Below are 18,931 nucleotides of genomic sequence, written 5' to 3' on the forward strand. Positions count from 1 at the left end.
CCTTCCTTTCCCTCCTCTCCTGATGCTCTGCTCTTCGGTTGTCACCTGTCTGCTCCTCTCTCATCCTCCCGCCATCTCCTCTTCCCTTCTTGGCAAGGCTTCCCAAAGGTGGCAGGTCACTGCTTGGGTGCAGAGAAAACCCATGCAGGGCAGCTGTCCCCCCGCAGAACCTGCACACCAGGACGAGAAGTGGCCACGTTTGGGTCCAGATCCGTCTTGTTAGTCTGTCCCCGCTCTTTCTCAAATGCACTCCCATACTCCCTTTCTCTTCTTCTTTTTCCCTTCCTCCTCCTCCGCCTGCCTGCTGTGCCTGCTTCTTCCTCTCACTCCTGCTATTTCCTTCCTTCCCCTTCTGCTTCTTCCTCCCCTTCCTCTTGCTTCTTGAACCAATTCCAAATTGATACTGAGATGCTGCTTTTCAGCTTTGTAGATCAGGGGTTGGGTGGGACACCATTCCTTCAGCCGTTCCCCCATAGCACAACTGTTGGGTGCCCAGAGCAGTTTCCTGAGCTACCTGTTTGTCTTTCCGTCCTCGTATCATCTACAGTTTTGAAGGAGTGTTTCTGCTGCTCCTAAAGGAAAAGGCTCACTAGATTTTCACATCTTTTGTGAAATGACAGCAAAGTGATGTTACAGGTCTAGCTCTGGTTGATGCCCTCTCTCATTTCCTCTAGTTCTTACTCGCCTCTAGCAAAAAACAAGAGGCTTTGGGATTCTTTTATATTTTTTTTCAGCCTTACATCTAGAGCAGTGTCTTGCACGTCTCTGCCTCTTCATCAAGCATATCTATAACCCTTCCCTGGGCAAAACTCTAGTTATCTCCAAAGCAAGCAGGACTTTTTGACCCATCCTACTGGTAATGTTAATGCAAATGCTTCCCTCCATACATACGTTTTATATGATCTTCTCCCCAAGCAAATTCTCTGAGCCTCTTATTGTAGCTCTTTACCAGGGAGGCCCAGAACAGGGGAGCCCTCGTGGTGGAGCTTCCAGGCATCAAAGCCATACAAACAGCAAACACCAGCATTAATAACTCTCATCAGTCTCTATACCAGGCTGCAGCCTTGGGGTCGCTCCTTTGCTTCCAAACCTCCCCCTGGGATATTAGACTTTATTAAAAATAAATAGTTACAAATTCAGTTTTACAGCTGATGGCAGCAGGGAGAAGAACGGAGGAGGTAAAAGGAGAAAGTCGAGGGTCTGCTGCCCAGTCAGGTCACTTGTCTGTCACCCCAGCCGTGCTGTGCCAGGGAGCAGTCTGAGTGTGCAAGCACAGGGCCCTGCCTCCTCTGCCAGGCGTCTCAGGAGAGGAGCAGGATGTGTTTTTCAAGAGGACTGGGAGAACTGGGTCTGAGTCCGTGGAGCCGAGCTGCTTCTGGAGGTGACAGATGCCAAAAGCTAAGGAGAGTGCAGAGTAGGCTACATAGAGCGTCCTTGTCTCCTAGCTTGGCATTTGCAGTGGAAGAATATGGATTTCAGTTCTCGTTCTGTTTTATATACAAAGAAAGAGTCATGTGCAACAAGCAATAAACATGCAAGTAAACCCCTCCCTTGAGATCCTTCCCCACTCCCTCCAGGAGTCCTAAACTCTCCCATCCATCCTCATCTGGTCAATGCTTAGGAATGGCTCCTCTTCTAGTGAAGGTCATGACTCTTGGCAGCCATGGGACCTACCCACGTCGAGAGGGGACAGAAAGTCTGCTGTTGCCTCAGCAGCAGAAACACTTGCTGCGGGTCCCGGTCTGTCCGTTGAGGGCAGGGACTCCTGTCGCCTCTCCAGAGATGAAAAACCAGGCGTGCTGCTCTCCTGTCTCTGGGCAGGAAAGGGGTCCTAGCACAAGCTGCACATATGGCAAGAGTAGTGTATCCTCACTCCTCTTCCAGGCAGTATGACTTCACGGGAAAGGGAGTATATCAGAGCAGCTCCAGGCCTTGATGTACTCAGGGGCTGAGAGGCAGTCACGGGAAGCATTTTTTGGTGGGCAAGGGACTTATCCAGCTACGTACGGGTGCAGAACAGAGGAGGAGACAGTGGGCAACGGGTGTGGAACGGGGAGGCTGGAGGAGTTAGATGGCCGACTCCCTGCGGTATGAGATGGTATCTAGGGGCAGAGTTGCCTGGAGCCGCTCCAGGTCCAGGTGGCTTCCAAAATCCATCATCTGGATGACGCCTCCCTCTTCTTTAGTGCTGCCCCCTAACACCACACCCACTTCGTCATCATCTTCATCTTCATCTTGACTGACAAGAGCCAGCTCATTCTCATAGCAGAAGGCACTGGGAGGTGGGGGAGAAGGTAGAATAGTCATCTTGCTTTCTTGCAGCTCCCGGGCTGAGCAGCAAGGCGTGCCGGCTACCTCGTAGGTCTTGTGAAAGCGCGAATAATCCACTTTGTAGTGGTTCTTCTCCTCAAACACAACTGGTTCAAAACGGTGACCCCAAAGGATTTCACTAGCGAGGTAAGAGCTTCGTGCCTGCGTGGTCATGGCTGTGGCTTCCACCATCCCCTCCAGGATAACAACAATCTCAAAGTTCTCCGTCTCCAGCTCTTCCTTGCCAATCCCATAGAGCGGGCTCTCTTCGTCAATCTCATGAACGATAATAATGGGTGAGACCAAAAATATACGATCGAGGCCCACATCATAGCCCACATTGAGGTCCCGCTGGTCCAGGGGGAGGTATTCCCCTTCCTCTGTCATGTAGGGTTTGATGAGCTGGGCTCGGACATGGGCCTCTACAATGTGGCTCCTCCTCAGGTTGCCCACCCGCCACATGAGGCACAGTTTGCCATCCCGCACGGAGATGACCGCATGGTGACTGAAGAGGAGAGTCTGGGCTCGCTTCTTGGGCCTTGCCATCTTGGCCATGATGGTGCCAATCATGAAGGAGTCAATAACGCAGCCCACGATGGACTGGACCACAACTGCCATGATGGCCAGCGGGCACTCCTCAGTCACGCAGCGGAAGCCATACCCAATGGTTGTCTGTGTCTCCACTGAGAAAAGAAAAGCCCCTAGGAAGCTGTTCACGTGCATGATGCAGGGCTTGAGGAGAGAGGGGCCACCTCCTACCGCCGGTGCATTGAGGTCACCATGGAAGAAAGCGATGCACCAGAAGAGGAAGCCGAAGAAGAGCCAGGAGACCAGGAAGGTGGCAGAGAAGATCATAAGCATGTACCGCCAGCGCGTGTCCACACAGGTGGTGAAGATGTCGGCCATGTAGCGCTGAGACTTGTTGCTCAGGTTGGCAAAGTAGACATTGCACTGGCCGTTCTTCTTCACAAAGCGGTTGCGGTGCTTCCGCCGGGGGGCATGGCCCTTCCCGTTCCGGCTGTGCCCGTTCACACTGCCCAGCGCGGAGACCTTGTGTCCATCCTCTTCAGTCGAGACAATGCTGTACCTGGAAGAGAAGAAACAGGCATTTCCAGCAAAAATACGTGAAGAACAACAACAACCACCGAGACAGCGAGGGTGGGAGACACGTGGGTGGCTCACAGGGCTACATCAGCATGGCGTTGAAGTTCACAACAGCATGTTTCCCTGGTTATTGCACCACGGTGCCACATGGACCAAATTGGTGGAGCTCAGCTGCAATATTTGCCGAGTCTTACTGCCAGGAGGTTGTATCTAGCAAAATCCTGACAGGGCAGCAAAGCAGGAGACTCTTGTAGCGCTGTGCTTCCTTCCAGTCTTTGTGGTGGACCCAAGGCTTCGTAGCCTGACAGCAGCTGGGACAGTTGGGAAGCTTGGAAGCAAGCGCCCGCAGTCTGGCCACATTTTGGCCCTGACATTATATAAGGCCATGAGTTTCTATTTTCTCCTCCGCTCTCCTCACTGATTTCATGGTGCGTCGGTGACAATGTTTATACACTTCCTGCGCTCAGGACAATTCTGTTGCCACAGCAACACGCATGGCTCCCAGCACCCCGCATCCGAAGCCAAAGGTGTAATTTGGAGATCAACAGCCAAGTGCTGGCAGATTTCCCTGGGAGAAGCTCCCCACACGCTTTCTGGGAGACATTTGCCCCTCCAGCTCCCCTCCCTTGCATGCGGCACCGCCGCTGCCCCTTGTGCTGCTGGGTCTACAGCTGCAGATACTCCTTAAAGACGTGATGGCAGAAGGTGCTCTGACCACTGAGGAAAGCAAGGGAGTGCACAGACCCACCAAGACCACTCTGCCCTTGTGACCGCTGAGCCCTGGCTTCCCAGGACCTGTTGGGCTGGCAGTGCCTCCCTCCCACCCCATAGTGTTCACATGTCAGCTGGAGTCCTCCAGCATGGGCTCTGTGACCCTTGTCCTTCTCTCGTGGGAAGAGGGAGCAGGAGAAGCACGCATGGCTGGAGTTGTGACTCCTGGGGACAGGGGGGCTTCTGCAGCACTGCTGGAATCTGTAATTTCTGGTCCAGCACCACGCAGCGCTTTGCTTCTCCTCTGTAGCACTCCTCCCCTGAGCACTGCCCCCATGTATGGTGTGTCTTGGATTGGAGAAGGAGAGAGGAGCCATACCTTGGAGCAGGAAAGCCCCTGGCAGACAATTCAGGAAGAATATACCAAAAGGCAGGCTGAAGGTAGGGCCTGAGGGGCCAGACGAGGAGGACCAGGCCACCCTGGGCAGCAGCAGTCCTTGAGAAGCAAGGAAGCAAGATGGAAGCAACTCACCGGTTGACTCGGATGCTGCCCATGGCTCGCTGTATCATCAGGTGTCAGGGGGCCACGGGAGCTGGGAGGACGCGGGATCTCATACAGCAGCACTCACATGGGACTGGGCTGCTCTGGGTTTCACCTCCGGTGAGCTGGGGCCCGTGCTGCCATTGCGATCGCTCCTGGGCACGCTCCTTGCAGAGAAGGATGAAGCAAAACCCCATCAGAGCCTCCCCCAACAGCACCCGTCCCAGTCCGAGAGCAGGGGGCACAGGGCTCCCAGCATTTTGCTCAGGAGTGGTCTGGAGGTGTCCACGGGTCACCGTGCCACAGCCTGGCTCGGGCAGATGGGGAGCTGATGGATGCAGACCGGGCTGCACAGCCCGCAGCCCCTGCGCTCCCTGGCATCTGCTGATGGGAGAGGTGCAGGGCTGGCTGGTCACCGCTCTCCAGATCAAGGGCACAACGACTGAGCAGCTTGCAGGGCCCTTGCCCTGAGCCATTATATTAATATCATAGCTTACACTAGGACAAGAGCTCAGCCAGGATAAATACCTCGCACACAAGGACTAACGAAGCACAGACATGCACAGCAGCCCTCAGGGATCCGTGTCAGCCCAGCCTGACCCAGAGGGGATTTATTTCCAGGGGGTGCAGAACATCCCCCCTGTTTCAAAGAGGAGAAGAAAAGTGATGGGTAGAGCCAAAAGGGAGAACTGATGGAAAGGAAGGGCTTAGGGGAAGCTGAGGAGAAGCCAGTTAGAGCAAACAGACCTTGCAACATGCCCTGCGTACAGCATCCAAGGCGCAGCTCAGCGGCAGGACCCTGGGGAGGATGTCCAGCAGATGTTACGTCCCAACCCAGTCCTCCCCAAACTGAAGAACAGGGAAACCGAAGACTCAAGAGCCGACCTATCCCGCCTGCCCAGACCTGCTGTGAAGTGAAATGCGTTGAGGTGGTAATGACACACAGATTAGGAAAGGCTTTGTACACCCATGCTAATCCTGCACTGTAACCTGTACAGAGCGCAGGGCACAGACACAGCCAGCTATTTCGCTTCCTCCCAGCCTCACCGACAAGCAACCAGTGGCTGCCATATCTGGGACAAATCCAAGGATTTCTGGGTCAAATCCATGGTTTAGAGCTGCTTGCAAGTGGTCATGCACGGACAGGCAAGAGGAACAGCAAGTAACATTGCCAGGGACAGAAAAGCCAGTGAGAACCATCCTTGTCTCATCATCAGTGTTGCAGAATGGGGCTTCATGTGGCTAAGAGTGACTACCAGCTTTCCCCATTTAGGAGCACAGACTAGAAAGCAGCAAGTAAGGAGCGCCAGACATCACCTCTGATGTGCAAGCACTGCCGTTGTCATGTCTGGGGTGAAGATTAACCAGCAGTCTCTCCTCCAGAGACTAAGGTTACTGAGGCAGTTTAAGCCCTGTGGCAACACAAATATGGTTGTTCAGACCAGGGATATAATGAGACCAGGAGAAGACAGCAACCTTGTAGTCCACAACTCACCATATAGAGGTAGAAGTGAACAGCTGCCTAAAAATTCCCATCAGGAAAAAGCACTTTGGCACTGAACTCTGCCAGCACCCACTCCCTCACTGCCTTACAGCATCCAAGTCTTTAAGGAGTGTCGGTTTGGCAAGATAAGGGAAATTTTGTTGTGCAGCTGGGTAAACCTACAGCAGAAACAGGGGCTGGTAACCTAAATTCATCAGAAATTTTGAGGGATGACCACATGATGAAGAAAGGTCACTTTATGCCCACAGATGGTCCCACTAGGATAAAGCTAAGACATATCTTCAGTGATTACATGGTGAGTTTGGGCTGCAGGGTCCCACAGGTCTTTAGGAGGTGACAAAGGTGGGCAATTTAGGTATACCCCTTTATGCCAGCTCCAGCCACGAGTGGAAGGCCATCCTTGCCAACTGGCGCCTTCCTTAGACAGCCTGGATAAGCCAAGCTCATCCTTAGCCGGCACTGACACTGACACTGGAGGAAAGGTGCTGCCACAGCTCACGTACGGATACTTCACAACTTCCTAAAGGTTTCTGACCACCACTACCACCCCTTTCCCCAGCTGCAAGAATGGGTGCACAATTTCTAGAGACTTCGGATTTCTGGCCCAGACGGTGGCCACCTCCAAAAGAAGAGGAAGGAGGACCTAAAGAGCTCCTGTCCACTGAAATTATGTGCAGCAGCACCTGGGTCTCTGCTCCTAACCTTCCCCACCTCACCGAGAAGGAAGCAGATGAAATGCAGGTACCGCAAGAGCTGTGCTCATCTCCGGTTCTGGCTGGTACAGCTACGGGAAGGGATGGGCACATTGTTTAAGAGTGCTGCATCCCGTGCTGCTGCACTTCTTCCTGGCTCCCACACAGGACCTCAGGTCAGCCGGAGCTGTGCACAGCCCCTTGCGCAGAGCCCACCACGGCTGGACCTTGCAGCTCAGAGCCTGGGAAACATTTGCTGCTGGCTCTGCAGTGCCAGAACAGGGCATCAGCAGCTAAAACTACATCGCTACCTGCAATTTGTACTTAGTCACAAGAAAAGTATTTCCATGAAGAACAAAGGCTATGAATCTGAACACACACATTCGAGCACGTAAGAGCAAATGGTTTTAGTATAGGCTGTGGTGGGAGACCCATGGTCTCGGTCCATACACTCGTCCGTAGGACCCACATAGAATTGAGTTTATAACTCTTTTTCTGCTTCAACTTCAGAAATTTTGCCAGTAGATTTGAGGACCTCAGCAACAAAATTCAGTGACTCCGCTCCAGAGGTGAGCTGTCTGATGGACCAGTTTGCACCCGTTATTATCGTGTGGAGGTTCTGCAAGGCAAAGTCTATGTTGTGCTTCACAGCCCCCAGGTCGGTTGTTTGGCCCGCTCTCAGGTTTTCGTTCTCCACCTTGGAGCTCTCCAGCTCTCCCTGGAGAGTAAAGATCTCCTGCTTCAGCTTTTCCACTTGGCTTTCTGCCTCCAGAGCCCGCTGGGTCATTAGCTGGAGAGTCCACTCAGTCCGCTGGACGAAGGACTGTAGTTCTTGGGCTTCCCTCTCCTCTTTGGCCAGGCTGGCCTTCAGCTGCCTCTCCAGCCTCTGCACCGTGCACGTCTGGCTCTCCAAGGAGCTCTGTGTGCTCCTGACCACCTTCCTGAGCATGGCGTTCTCCTCCCTGAGCATGTCGTAGGTCAGCTGCAGGGACGGGAACTCCCGGTCCCCGATGGCCTCCTCGTGTAGCATGTGGGGCTCTCCTCCCCTGGTGCACTCTGGGTACCCCAGATAAGGGTCGCTGGTGTGGGTCCATGGGGCAAACACATCATCCATCCCCAGGCGCTTGCCTGCAGTAGACTGGAAAGAGTCATAGGGGCTGCACAATGCTGTACTGGCAGCTCGGGACACGTGTGACCTTTGATGCACAGGAAGGTGATGGGTCCTGGTCCAGCTGTGGTCCTCATCTTCGAACAAGCTGCCAGGCATTTCCGTGTCTTTGTAAAATGGTTCCTGAAATTCCTGAGCTTCCTTCTCAAGCTCCAGTGCATGCTTGGCCAACGTTTTGGCATATATTCTGTTTTTCACTCCTTCGTCTGTCACCATGTGAGAGTGCCTGGGATTTAGGGAAAATGGGATGGGTTCCCCCAGCTCCTCCACCTGACTGTCACCCGAGCTGTCATGGCTCTTGCTCTGGGGTGGAGGATGTGCGGAGTGGCAGGGGTAGCTGAATTCGTCATCATCATCATCGTCGTCATCATCTTCCAAGCCTTGAGATTCTGGGCAGACCCTCTCCATTATCCCAGAGATGCCAAGCAGCCATGACATTTTTCACGACACTTTGGGCTGCAGCAAGCAGGAGGATCCAAATTATCCTCCTGGAGCCCGGATCACGCAGGCAGGTGACACTGACAAGCAGTGTGCCAACTTCTGCAGCCTCAGCGACACTGGTAGGGGAAGAGGCAGTCACGGAAATCCCTCCATTTAGATCACCAGGGTGTTCGGGAGGCAGCGGAGGGGAGGACCAGGCATCTCTGTGTCTTTGCTATGGGGAGAACAGGAACCACCAAGGTCTGTGATGTCATCGTGTGAGTTTACTGCCTGCTGTGAGGTCATGACCAGGGGGATGACGAACTGATCAACTGCAAAAGTGCTTTTTTGGTGGCAGGAGGATGAGCCTGGTCCCCGTGGCCACAGAGCCGACCCCAGCTCAGGGATGCTGCCAGTAGAGAGAGGAGCTCATGAAGCCATCTGAGACCTCCGGCGTGCATTAGGGACAGGGACCAGCCGGCCCCAGGCAGACAGCATGGGGCAGAGGGGACAACTGTGCTCTGCAGGCTACAGCAGGTTAGCTGCAGGAAGGTGAGAGGAGACCAAGAGATCTCTGGCAGTGAGATCAAGCCTCTGGTGTTTTGGTGCCAGGGCTCACCCTGGGCAGAGGCAGGAGACATCACCAGCGCTTTGGCCAGAGGCATCACCCCAAGGTGGCCATCCAGCGCGGGGTCCGTGCCATGGTGCTGCCGATCTGATTCATCCCCTGCTGCCAGCTGGCGCAGGGAAGCATTAGTAATACTGGGCGCCACAAACTCAGAGCGGCACGAGCCAGGAGACGAACGAAAATAAACCCACTTACCACTTCCACCCCAACACACCCCCACAGTGCGCGGTGCCGCCATGGGAAAGACAGACAGGCAGGCGAGAAGCCCTGGGCTGGGGACTGCCATCGCATCAGGCTGGCATTCGCATTAGCCCCCCGAAGATGCCACACTGGGAGGGGATGGAGCCACCGTCCCTCCTTAGCAGCTGGTGGCCCAGGGCCACCGCTGACATCCCTGCCTGCAAAACGGGTGCCGTGAGCTCAGCAAGGCCAGGGGCCATACCAGGAGCCCGAACCCTATGCAAACTCCGTTCAAACAAACAGCTGTGAAAGGGTTTTGTTGCTCCTTGGAAATATGAAACACAAATGGTATGAAGGGGAAGGCTCAGAGATGCCTCCAGCAAAAGGGGGTGCCATTCCCATCCTGAACAGGCAGCTGCCTCTTGCACAGACCAGGGGAGGAAAGCCTGGCCAAGGACAGAGGTGCGAATCCTGGAGCATGCCCCAGGACCTTTCTTGGATTCTGCTCTGCCTCCTGGGACCCACATGTGCATGGAGGAAGCTGGGGAGTCAGCGGCAGCTGCTGGGGAGTGGGATGAAACCCCATCAGTGGGTGCAGCATGGGCCACCCTGGGAGACGCCAGGCAGGAGACTGCAGTCTTGAGAGATGCCTCTCCAGCCCTCCTATCCCCAGCATACATGAACGCCCATGTATTTCATGGCCTGAGCACCCCGGTGCTTTAGGAAGCCACTGCAGCGTGGGCATCGCAGCCCCTGTCTTGCAGGGTTGAAGCTGTCAGCCAGGTGGGTCTCCAGGGGCCAACAGCCGCCACCAGTCCTGCAGCCTGGGCTGCCCTTCCCTCCTTCCCAACCCCTTTCCCTCTCCTGTGCCCTAGATTGAGCAGTGCTGGGGACACCGCCACTGTGCTGCAGTCATCCCACCTTCCCAGGTGACACCGCGCTCCAGCGGCACAAGCCATTGCACCAGCCCACGCTGCCACCCCGGCACTGCTCTGACCCCGAGCAGACGCGTGGGGCCAGGCTGCTGCCATCACTTTCCGAGGGATCTGTGGGCTAATAATAATGTCAGGGCATGTGGTGCTGATGCAATGCCTCCATCGCTCCATCCCAGTACACGGTGCATCACCTCGCACGTCCCAGGCTTTCTCCAGCCCCTGCCAGAGCGGATCATATTTGTCACTCCTTCCTTAAATTTGCGGTGGAAGAGTCTCATGAAACAGAACAGAAAAGTCCACGCTGAAGCACTCCCCCACTTCTCTTTTTATAACAACCATATCTGGTGCTCTGGGATGTACACCGTGAACGACAACGATGGAAAAATCCCAGGGTATTTTTACTCTCTTAGTCTTTGCTTTATCTGGAGTCGTCTGGCAAATGCTTTCCTCCTGTCTGTGGTCAATACCGCAGCCGCTGGTTGCACTGCGTTTTCTGCCTTTATTCCTCTTACCGGCTGGGTAGCACTGTCTGGTTTTGAGATCAGCATCCACAGACCCATCCTGCCAGCTCGGGCACGGTGACAACACGGCAGACGTCTTCTCGCCTTTTGGGGAGTCAGGGTGGAAACACCCGCAGCAGAGAGGGGACCCCTTTGGCTTTTTGCAGAGCCTCGCGGACCCACGGCATTCGGTTTGTCCTCTCCATCCTCTTTGTAACTCCATCTCTTATCCTCGCAGATATTCCCGGGGTTCACGCCGGGGCTCGCAGGGCAGCTCGGTGCCGTGGGGCTGTCTTGCCGCAAGAGGCAGCGGCTGAGCTCTCGCTCCTCCGTGCTGGCAGGGCTGGGTGCTCGGCGCTGTACGAGCACACGCGAAGGCACAGTCACCGTGCAGGAGAATTTTACCATATTAAAAAGGCAAGTGACATATGGAAGGTGAGGGGAGGAAGCTGTAATCAACTCTATACCATTTTTATATACACACTTCTGCCTTTTCGTTCAATAATTATAAATAGATCGAGTAAGTGCCAACAGTCCCCATCTGCCCCACAAGGCACGATCCACTGACCAGTTTCTCTCTCCAAAAGAGGATTGTATTAACGTGCCTCTGCCTGGTTTATGTTTTGGGGTGGAGTGAGAAGGGTTTTTTTTCCCCCCTGTGAAGCCCTGGAGCCTGGGGATGGGTAATATGAAAACAAAACAAAATGATTTGAAGTTAAACCATCTCAGTGTGTGACTCAGAGCTATTCATAGCTCCCTGAAGCCAGCTGCAGCAACGGAGCCAGAAGGATTCTGCCCGTATTATTATTCCAATTACCATCTGAATTAAAAGTTTGAGCAGTGATCAGCCCACATACTGACGGGAGGGGGAGAGAAGAAAGCAAGAGAGAAGGAGAGAAAGAGAGAAAGGGAGAAAACACAGATAAAAATGGGATCCACACAAAGGTCTCCAGGATGACAAAGTCGGGAAGAGGCACAGAAAGGTGACAGCATCACCTCCTGCCTGCTCCCACACCGCCCCGGCGATCCCTGCTCCGGCCGCGCCGTCTGGGTAATGGCGCTGCAAGAGTGGCCGCCCGCTCCCAGGGATCCGGGACGAGACAGGGGGTACCCCATGGCAGGGGCGGTGGGACTGACACGGGTGCTCAACCGCTCTCCTCCGGCCGAAATGGGGCTGGGGGGACAAGGGGCAGGGGCTGGGGGGCGGCTGAGCAGGAGCGTAAGGAGAGGATGCTGCTGGGGTGGCAGCTGGGGAGAAGTCCCCGCTTGTCGAGTGAGGTAGGTGGGTGTTATTCTTCGTGGCTGGCATCACAGGGAAAATTAAAAGCTCAGAAGGCCCCTGGCCTTCCTTGGGTGGTGTTCTTGGCCAAACAGGAGCCAAGCTTTGCGGCAGCCAGGGAGCAGACCGTGTCCCATCTGCTCCCAAGGAAGCGCTGGGGCTGATGTCCACCCCGGCAGCCATCTTGCCAAAACGGTGGACTGGACCCTGAAGGGTTGGTGCAAAACCCACAAGAATTGAAAAAACAAAAGCGCTAGGGTGTTCCCCAGGTCCCCACATCCTGGGTGGCTTCGATGCGCTCGGGTCGCCTCCTCCAGCTTCCCAGCACGACTGCACCAGTGAAAAGGGCGCATCCCCTACCCCCCCCACCCCCGGAGCTCCCTTCCCTGAGCATCCTGCTCTGTGGGAGCCTTGCCGAAAGGCCTTCCCCAGCAGTGTCCCTGCACCTCAGTGTCTCTCCAGCACAGAGCCCCTCCTGAGCCTGTGCCAGCCTGGCCATGAGGGCTGCCCACATGTGGCCTCTCAGTGGCTTTTGGCTAGTATAGGACGAAGATCCTTGTCGGTGCACAGGAAAAGGGGAGTAACAGTGGCCATCGTCATCTGCCTGCCCGCTGTGGTTGCAATCCTGACAGGGCAGGGATGGTCTGCTGGCACCTCTGCAAAGCACTCAGCAAGGCAGGCGCCTGCAAATGGGTTATGAATGATAACAACAGCAACAGCAGCAAAGGGCAAGCAATAGCCAGGGCGAAGCCTGCTCTGCACCAAGCCCCCAGCTGAGCGAGGCTGCAGCTGCTGCTCCGCACCCGGCTGCTGCACAAGGGCTGAGTTCCCAGCCTGGCCTGGTTGCTCAGTGCTAACCCATCAGCGATAGGGAAAAAAAATTTCCCCCATAACCCTTGTTGCTACTCTAACAAGGAGCCCAGTGGAACTACCAGGCTCCTGAGGGGGTCTCAGCTTCTCCCCTATCAGTCATGCCTGCTGGGCACCAGAAGCAGAGCTGAGGGAGCATCCCAGGTAAGCTGCAAAACTGCACTCCCGCAGAGAGCAGATCAATTATTTCACTATAAATCTGCTGACTTGTATTGCTGCAGCTTGCTGGGTCTGGCTAAACAAATGCACCTGAAAGACCTCAAGCCTAAGTGCTGCCCAATGCCCACGGTACTGAGGACTGTCCCCCCCCTCCTTCCCCTGCCTCCCAGCTCCCCAACATGGCAGGGGCTGCCAGCATGGACAGGCTTGGGCACAGTGGGAGAGCGGTGCAAAGCGGGACACGGCAGTCATGTTTGCAGGCTGCTATGCCTGCGATATCCCCCCTGCCATCATCATGGGTTGCTGTTGTACCCTTGCTCCTCCGGGCTGCAATGCTCGCTCTTGCTGGTGCCCTGCCTGCTCACCTGCCTCTCGCCCGTGGCTGCCCGTGGCTGCCTGGTCACCTCTACCCAGACACGAGACTCTTTCTTCGTGGTGGGAGCAATGGGGATGGGAGAGGAGAGGACTTCTGGGGCTGCTGGGCCTAGTCTTGTGGCAGGCACCTCCTCATCGGGTGCACCCTCAGTAAGTTTGCAGATGACACCAAGTTGGGCAGGAGTGTCGATCTGCTGGAGGGTAGGAAGGCCCTACAGAGGGACCTGGACAGGCTGGATCGCTGGGCCGGGGCCAACTGTATGAGGTTCAACAAGGCTCAGTGCCGGGTCCTGCACTTGGGTCACAACAACCCCATGCAACGCTACAGGCTTGGGGAGGAGTGGCTGGAGAGCTGCCTGGCAGAAAAGGACCTGGTGGTGTTGGTTGACAGCTGCCTGAACATGAGCTAGCAGTGTGCCCAGGTGGCCAAGAAGGCCAATGGCATCCTGGCTTGTATCAGCAACAGTGTGGCCAGCAGGACCAGGGAGGTGATAGTGCCCCTGTACTCGGCACTGGTGAGGCCGCACCTCGAGTACTGTGTTCAGTTTTGGGCCCCTCACTACAAGGAGGACATGGAGGTGCTGGAGCGTGTCCAGAGAAGGGCAACGAAGCTGGTGAAGGGTCTGGAGCACAAGTCTTATGAGGAGCGGCTGTGGGAACTGGGGTGGTTTAGCCTGGGGAAAACAGGGCTGAGGGGGGACCTTATTGCTCTCTACAACTACCTGAAAGGAGGCTGTAGCGAGGTGGTGGTCGGTCTCTTCTCCCAAGTAACAAGCAATAGGATGAGAGGAAACGGCCTCAAGCTGCGCCAGGGGAGGTTTAGATTGGATATTATGAAAAATTTCTTCACCAAAAGTGTTGTCAGGCACTGGAACAGGCTGCCCAGGGAAGTGGTTGAGTCCCTGTCCCTGGAAGTATTTGAGACATGTAGATGTGGTGCTTAGGGACATGGTTTAGTGGTGGACGTGGCAGTGCTAGGTTAACAGTTGGACTTGATGATCTTAAACATCTTTTCCAACCTAAATAATTCTGTGATTCTGTGATTCTTCGTAGTGCCATCGAGCTTTTTGGAGAGACGAAGCGCCTCCCTGTCCAGCCTCTGGGACCCCTGGTGCCCTTCAGCCCTCACACTCACCATGCTGCTGGCGGGGCCAATCTATAGAGCTGTCATGGGGCTACAGGGCTGCTTTACCCTCCTCTATAGCACAGTCACTTTTGACATCCTCTTTCTTTAAGTCTCTTTTCGTCTGGCCCCTCTGTGCGGGTGCCTAAGCGGGCTGCCAGCAGATGCCATGGCCCGGCACAGAAAGGGAGCGGGCGAGAGGAGAGGGGAGAGCAAAGATGAAGGCAGGGGAAGGGAGAACAGGCAGCGGAGAGGCAGACAGGACGAGGCCGGCAGCTCATTGCACCAGTGCTGGCGCCCCTCGCTGGGGAGGGAGGGAGGGAGGGAAGGAGGCGAGGAGGGAGGCAGGAGAGGTGTCAGGGTCTTTCCTCTGAGCCTTTCACAGGGGACAGAGTTGGGGACGCTGCCTCCCTTGTTTTCACACAGCACCAGGCTCCCTCTGAAGCTTTTCGGGAGAAATGTTGCCATAGAAATAAAACAGCCGTCCAGATTGCAAGGGACAGGCCCGCCACCATGGTGGCAGGGGCTGACGCAGGCGTGGGCAGAGTGGCGGCAGGAGTCCCCGGCCAGCGCCGTGGGGCAGTGCCAGGCTGGAGGATACCTCATCCTCCATCCTCCGCTCCCTCATCTCTGGTGAGAGCGGCGGTGGTGATGCCATGCCAGCGTAGCCGGTGCCGGCCCCAGGTGGCATCTCCTCCCCAAATACACCAGTGGGCGAATGGTGAAACTGCCCCTGCAGGCAAGCTGGCTGCCACCAGGCTCTGAGAGGACGGGCATGGAGGTGCATGGGTCTCTGGGGCAGTCGGGACAGGGTCGCACTGCAGCTGGCTCCCATCCCTCGTCTGCCCGGGCCACAGCACCACCTTCACTGCTGGAGAACAAGCCTGAGAGGTCTGAGGGTGAGAACCAGCTCAAAGGCAGCCCCTGCCTGTCCCGAACCCCCTGCTGCTAGAGGATCAGCATCTCTCCCGAGAAGGGACTTCAAGACTGACCATCCCTCGTAAAGCCACCTTGTTTGGGGAGGAAAACCAGTGCTGGTGCCTCCAGGGGCTCCATGTGAGGCCCCTCTGCCCTGGTAAGGGGCACAGGAGCAGCACGTCAAGGAACATGAATTAAGCCCGACGGGATTTCGCAGCGCTGCGAGGCAAGCGCAGACGGCTTCACTCGGTCCTTACCATTCACAGAAAAAGGAGCGCCTGCGGGAGGCTGGGGAGCCGTGCGTGTGTGAGTAAGGGATCGATCGCTAAGAAGTGAGCATCCATCTATTGATCCCTGGCTGTGCTGTCGAGTTAAGCCAACCCAGCGCAATAACGAGACAGGACAGTGGGAACTTGCTGAGGGCAGATTGCCATTAACCGCTCCGCTCTGCGTCTGCACTGATGTCAGCGCGCGGCGGGCGCAGGTATCCATCACCGTGTCCTCCTCCCTCTTGCTGGCACCCTCCCGCCAGCGATACCACCCCAGGAATGCAGCTGCTCCCAGGGTGGTGGCCGGCAGCTGAGCTCAGGGTGGCCAAGCAGCTGGAGAAACCAGCAAGGACCCATCCTGACAGCTAAATCCATCCTTCCCCACCACCTCCTTGCTTCCCGGAGTTCCTTGCAATCCATGCTGGGGGGCTGCGAGGGGCAAGGACCACTGCCAGCCCCCCGCCAGTGCAGCATGTCATGGTGCTTGGTCTTGGCACCCAAGGAGAGGGAGAGATGGAAGAGGAGAAAGGTGGAGGAGAGAGGAGCCCCACTGCCCTCCAGATCAACCCTTGCCAGCTCATCCTGTCTGTTGCCATCCTCACCATCCCTCCTTTTCCTCACCATCCCCTGTCCCCACCAGGCTCACATTTCCCTCCTAAGGCGGATATTCTCCCTGTACTTATTATTATTGTCAGTGGCTACAAACAGGGGTGGCCACGTGCCGGCGTGACTCAGGCATCTGTGGGTGCCACTTCCGATGGCGAATGGAGAGGGGGCACGTCCCCACATCTTCGGCGCAACGTGCTCCCCGCACACCCCCCCCGTCCCCTCCTGGGCTCTGGGTGACCCCAAGCCCCAGGTCCCTCTCCACACCTCCCACCTCCTGCAGATACCTCCTCCCGAGAAGCCAAGGAGGGCATGGAGTGGGGGTTGAGGGTACTCTTGGAGACATGTCACCTCTGCCACACGTCCCCCGCGTGCGCTGGCACCGTCTGCCCTTCGCGGCGCACCCCTCGGCGGGGGCGAAGGGAGAAAGGGGAGAAGAGAGAGGCCCCAGAGCCGCCGTTTGCTTTGCCACAGATGGTGCTGGGGCTGGGCTGTGGGGACGGGAGACTCCAGGCTCTTGGCAGAGGGATTTGGTTGTCTCCAGGTGATTTGCCCAGGAGGGAGGGCATTGGGGGCTGAAGGTGGCACCAGGGATGTCGGAGGTGACCTGCCCGTGCCATGCAAACCTGCCTGATGGCTCCTGCCCTGGCGGGGACACTGGTCTTGCCAACAGGGAGCAAGGGCAGAGTTTCTCCTGAGCTCCTTCACCCAAACCCAGTATCCAGAAGACCCTTTGCACCCTGCCTATCTGAGGGATGTTGGCCCACCACCAGCAGGATCAGCCATGCTGGGACTAGAAGAGCTTGAAGGCAAGGGAGAGGGGGGCAGGTCTGGAGCCCGAAAAACTCCACAGGCAGCAGGAGAGCCAACGCAGCCACTTCGGCCCCAGTCACACCCAAGCGCTTGGAGAACGGGTCTCCAGCTCCATTCTTCTCCAGGCTGCCTTAGGGAACTGGCCAGGACCGTTGCCCGCGCGGAGCAGGAGAAACGAACAGCAAGCAAGACCCAGCCGCGGGCAAGAAGGCGCTAAGGAAAAAATGGGGAGCCGAAAAAATGAAGAATTTACCTGCAAAGCGACCGAAGTCAGGGCAGCGAGGGGAGGGAAGTTGGGGAGGTTTACAGGCAGATACCCACCCCTGCCCCTCGGCCTGAGGCTGCCCCGGTGGCCATATGTGCATATGCCGTGCACACAGGCAACTTTATTATTCACTGGCACGCTCACATGAAGCCACGCATCTCTCCCTAAGTTATATTTATAGCTGTTCCTCAGAGCGAGCGCAGATGAAACAATATATTATTTTCCTAAAGAAAAAAAACCCTTCCCGGTCTCATGCCGGTGAGGGGAGCAGCGCGCCCCGGCACCGCCTCTTACCCAGGTCCTGCCGAGGGCTGCCGCCTGCTCCAGCCGTGCCGAGCCAACATCAGAGGAAGGGGAAAGCGGCCGGTTTCTCCATCTCACCATGAAACATCTCAGCCGGACCGGAGGAATCGGAGAGGTCTCTCTGCAGCCCTCACTCGCCTCTGGCTTGGGGGTTCCCCCCCCCCACCCCCGAGGAGCTACTTCTCCACCGCGACCTGCTCCTCTCCTAACTCTGCCCTGCCCACGCCAGTGCTCTCCTCCTGCCTCTGCCTCTCCTCAGCATTTTTCACTCCCGGGAACGTCCATCCCACGGAGCGCTGATGTGCCTTCGTGGCTCGGTGACGGGTTCAGGTCTCCCCCCCCTGCCTGGCTCCCTCCTTCCTTGGTGTTATTTGCCCGTGCCCCTTCCTGCCCCCCTGCTCTGGTCCCCAAATCCCCCCTCTCCCTTCCACTCTTCCTCCCTTTGCGCTACGCTCCCTTTCCCTGGCTGCCTCTCCCCCTCGCTGATTGCTATGCAGTCTGTAGCTGAGAAGTCAGTAACTCTGTGGTAGGATCCAACAGCTTTCCGCTACTTTAGCCCATCCTCGCGTGTGAGCTCAGAGCCGCGGAGGCACCGCTGCGGAGCCGCCATGGGGGAGACAAGAGCGCAACCATCGGCAGCGGGAAGGGGACGGCGGGACCACCGAATGCCCCTGGGGAGGCGAATCGTCCTGCCGGGCTGGCGCAAGGGGCTGAATATCCACTGTCAGGGTTTTTTTTTCCTGCCTGGATTTGGGGTGCTGGGCTGACACCTTGCCCTGAGGAAGGACCAGGCTCTCCCAGCTCATGCAGAGCATTCGCCATAAGGCATCGCCTCCCTGCATCCACAGCCCAGCCTCCCCACCCTGCAGCGCTGGGCCCGTCCTGCCAGGATGGGTGATGCTGAGGACAGGAGCACGGGCAAGGAGGGACTAGCCCGCGGGGGCTCCAGGATGGTGCATGGCCGCCCTGCCGGGAAACCCGACCTGGAAACCTCCCCTGGGTCTCCATGGCTGGCAGCATCTCAGGAACTTGAAGAGGTCACTTCTTGGTGGCAAAGCGAGGGGCCGGGGGACCCTGCGGCAGTGAAGCTGCCCCTTTCATGCGGGGGGGAAGCTGGAGGCTGCAGAGACCCCTGACCCCGCAGGCAGCGGCTGTAGGCACAGGCTCCCAGGGACAGCCCTGCACCAGGCCAGCAGGGTCCATGGGCATGGTTTCCATCTCAGTGTCTCATCTGCCATCTCCAACATTAAGGCCTCTG

At 56.7% G+C, this 18,931-nt stretch overlaps 2 protein-coding genes across 3 annotated transcripts; both read right to left on the reverse strand.

Annotated features, from left to right (window-relative positions):
- Window positions 1–2,067: 2,067 nt before the first annotated feature.
- On the reverse strand, window positions 2,068–17,714 carry KCNJ4 (potassium inwardly rectifying channel subfamily J member 4; the record flags this gene model as incomplete). Of its 2 annotated transcripts, none has more annotated exons than XM_082308816.1 (2): window positions 2,068–3,397; window positions 17,665–17,714. In XM_082308816.1, the coding sequence occupies 2 exons, from the start codon at window positions 17,712–17,714 to the stop codon at window positions 2,068–2,070; spliced, it is 1,380 nt and encodes a 459-aa protein (XP_082164942.1). The 2 variants fall into 2 exon arrangements, with proteins under 2 accessions (XP_082164942.1, XP_082164941.1); XM_082308815.1 differs by lacking the exon at window positions 17,665–17,714 and adding an exon at window positions 4,658–4,739.
- On the reverse strand, window positions 7,344–8,468 carry LOC309589043 (endosome-associated-trafficking regulator 1-like; the record flags this gene model as incomplete). Its single annotated transcript, XM_082308894.1, has 1 exon — window positions 7,344–8,468. The coding sequence occupies one exon, from the start codon at window positions 8,466–8,468 to the stop codon at window positions 7,344–7,346; it is 1,125 nt and encodes a 374-aa protein (XP_082165020.1).
- Window positions 17,715–18,931: the final 1,217 nt, after the last annotated feature.

This window comes from Platalea leucorodia (assembly GCF_965183815.1).
Source record: "Platalea leucorodia genome assembly, chromosome: 4".
In the NCBI taxonomy this organism is placed as follows: domain Eukaryota; kingdom Metazoa; phylum Chordata; class Aves; order Pelecaniformes; family Threskiornithidae; genus Platalea; species Platalea leucorodia.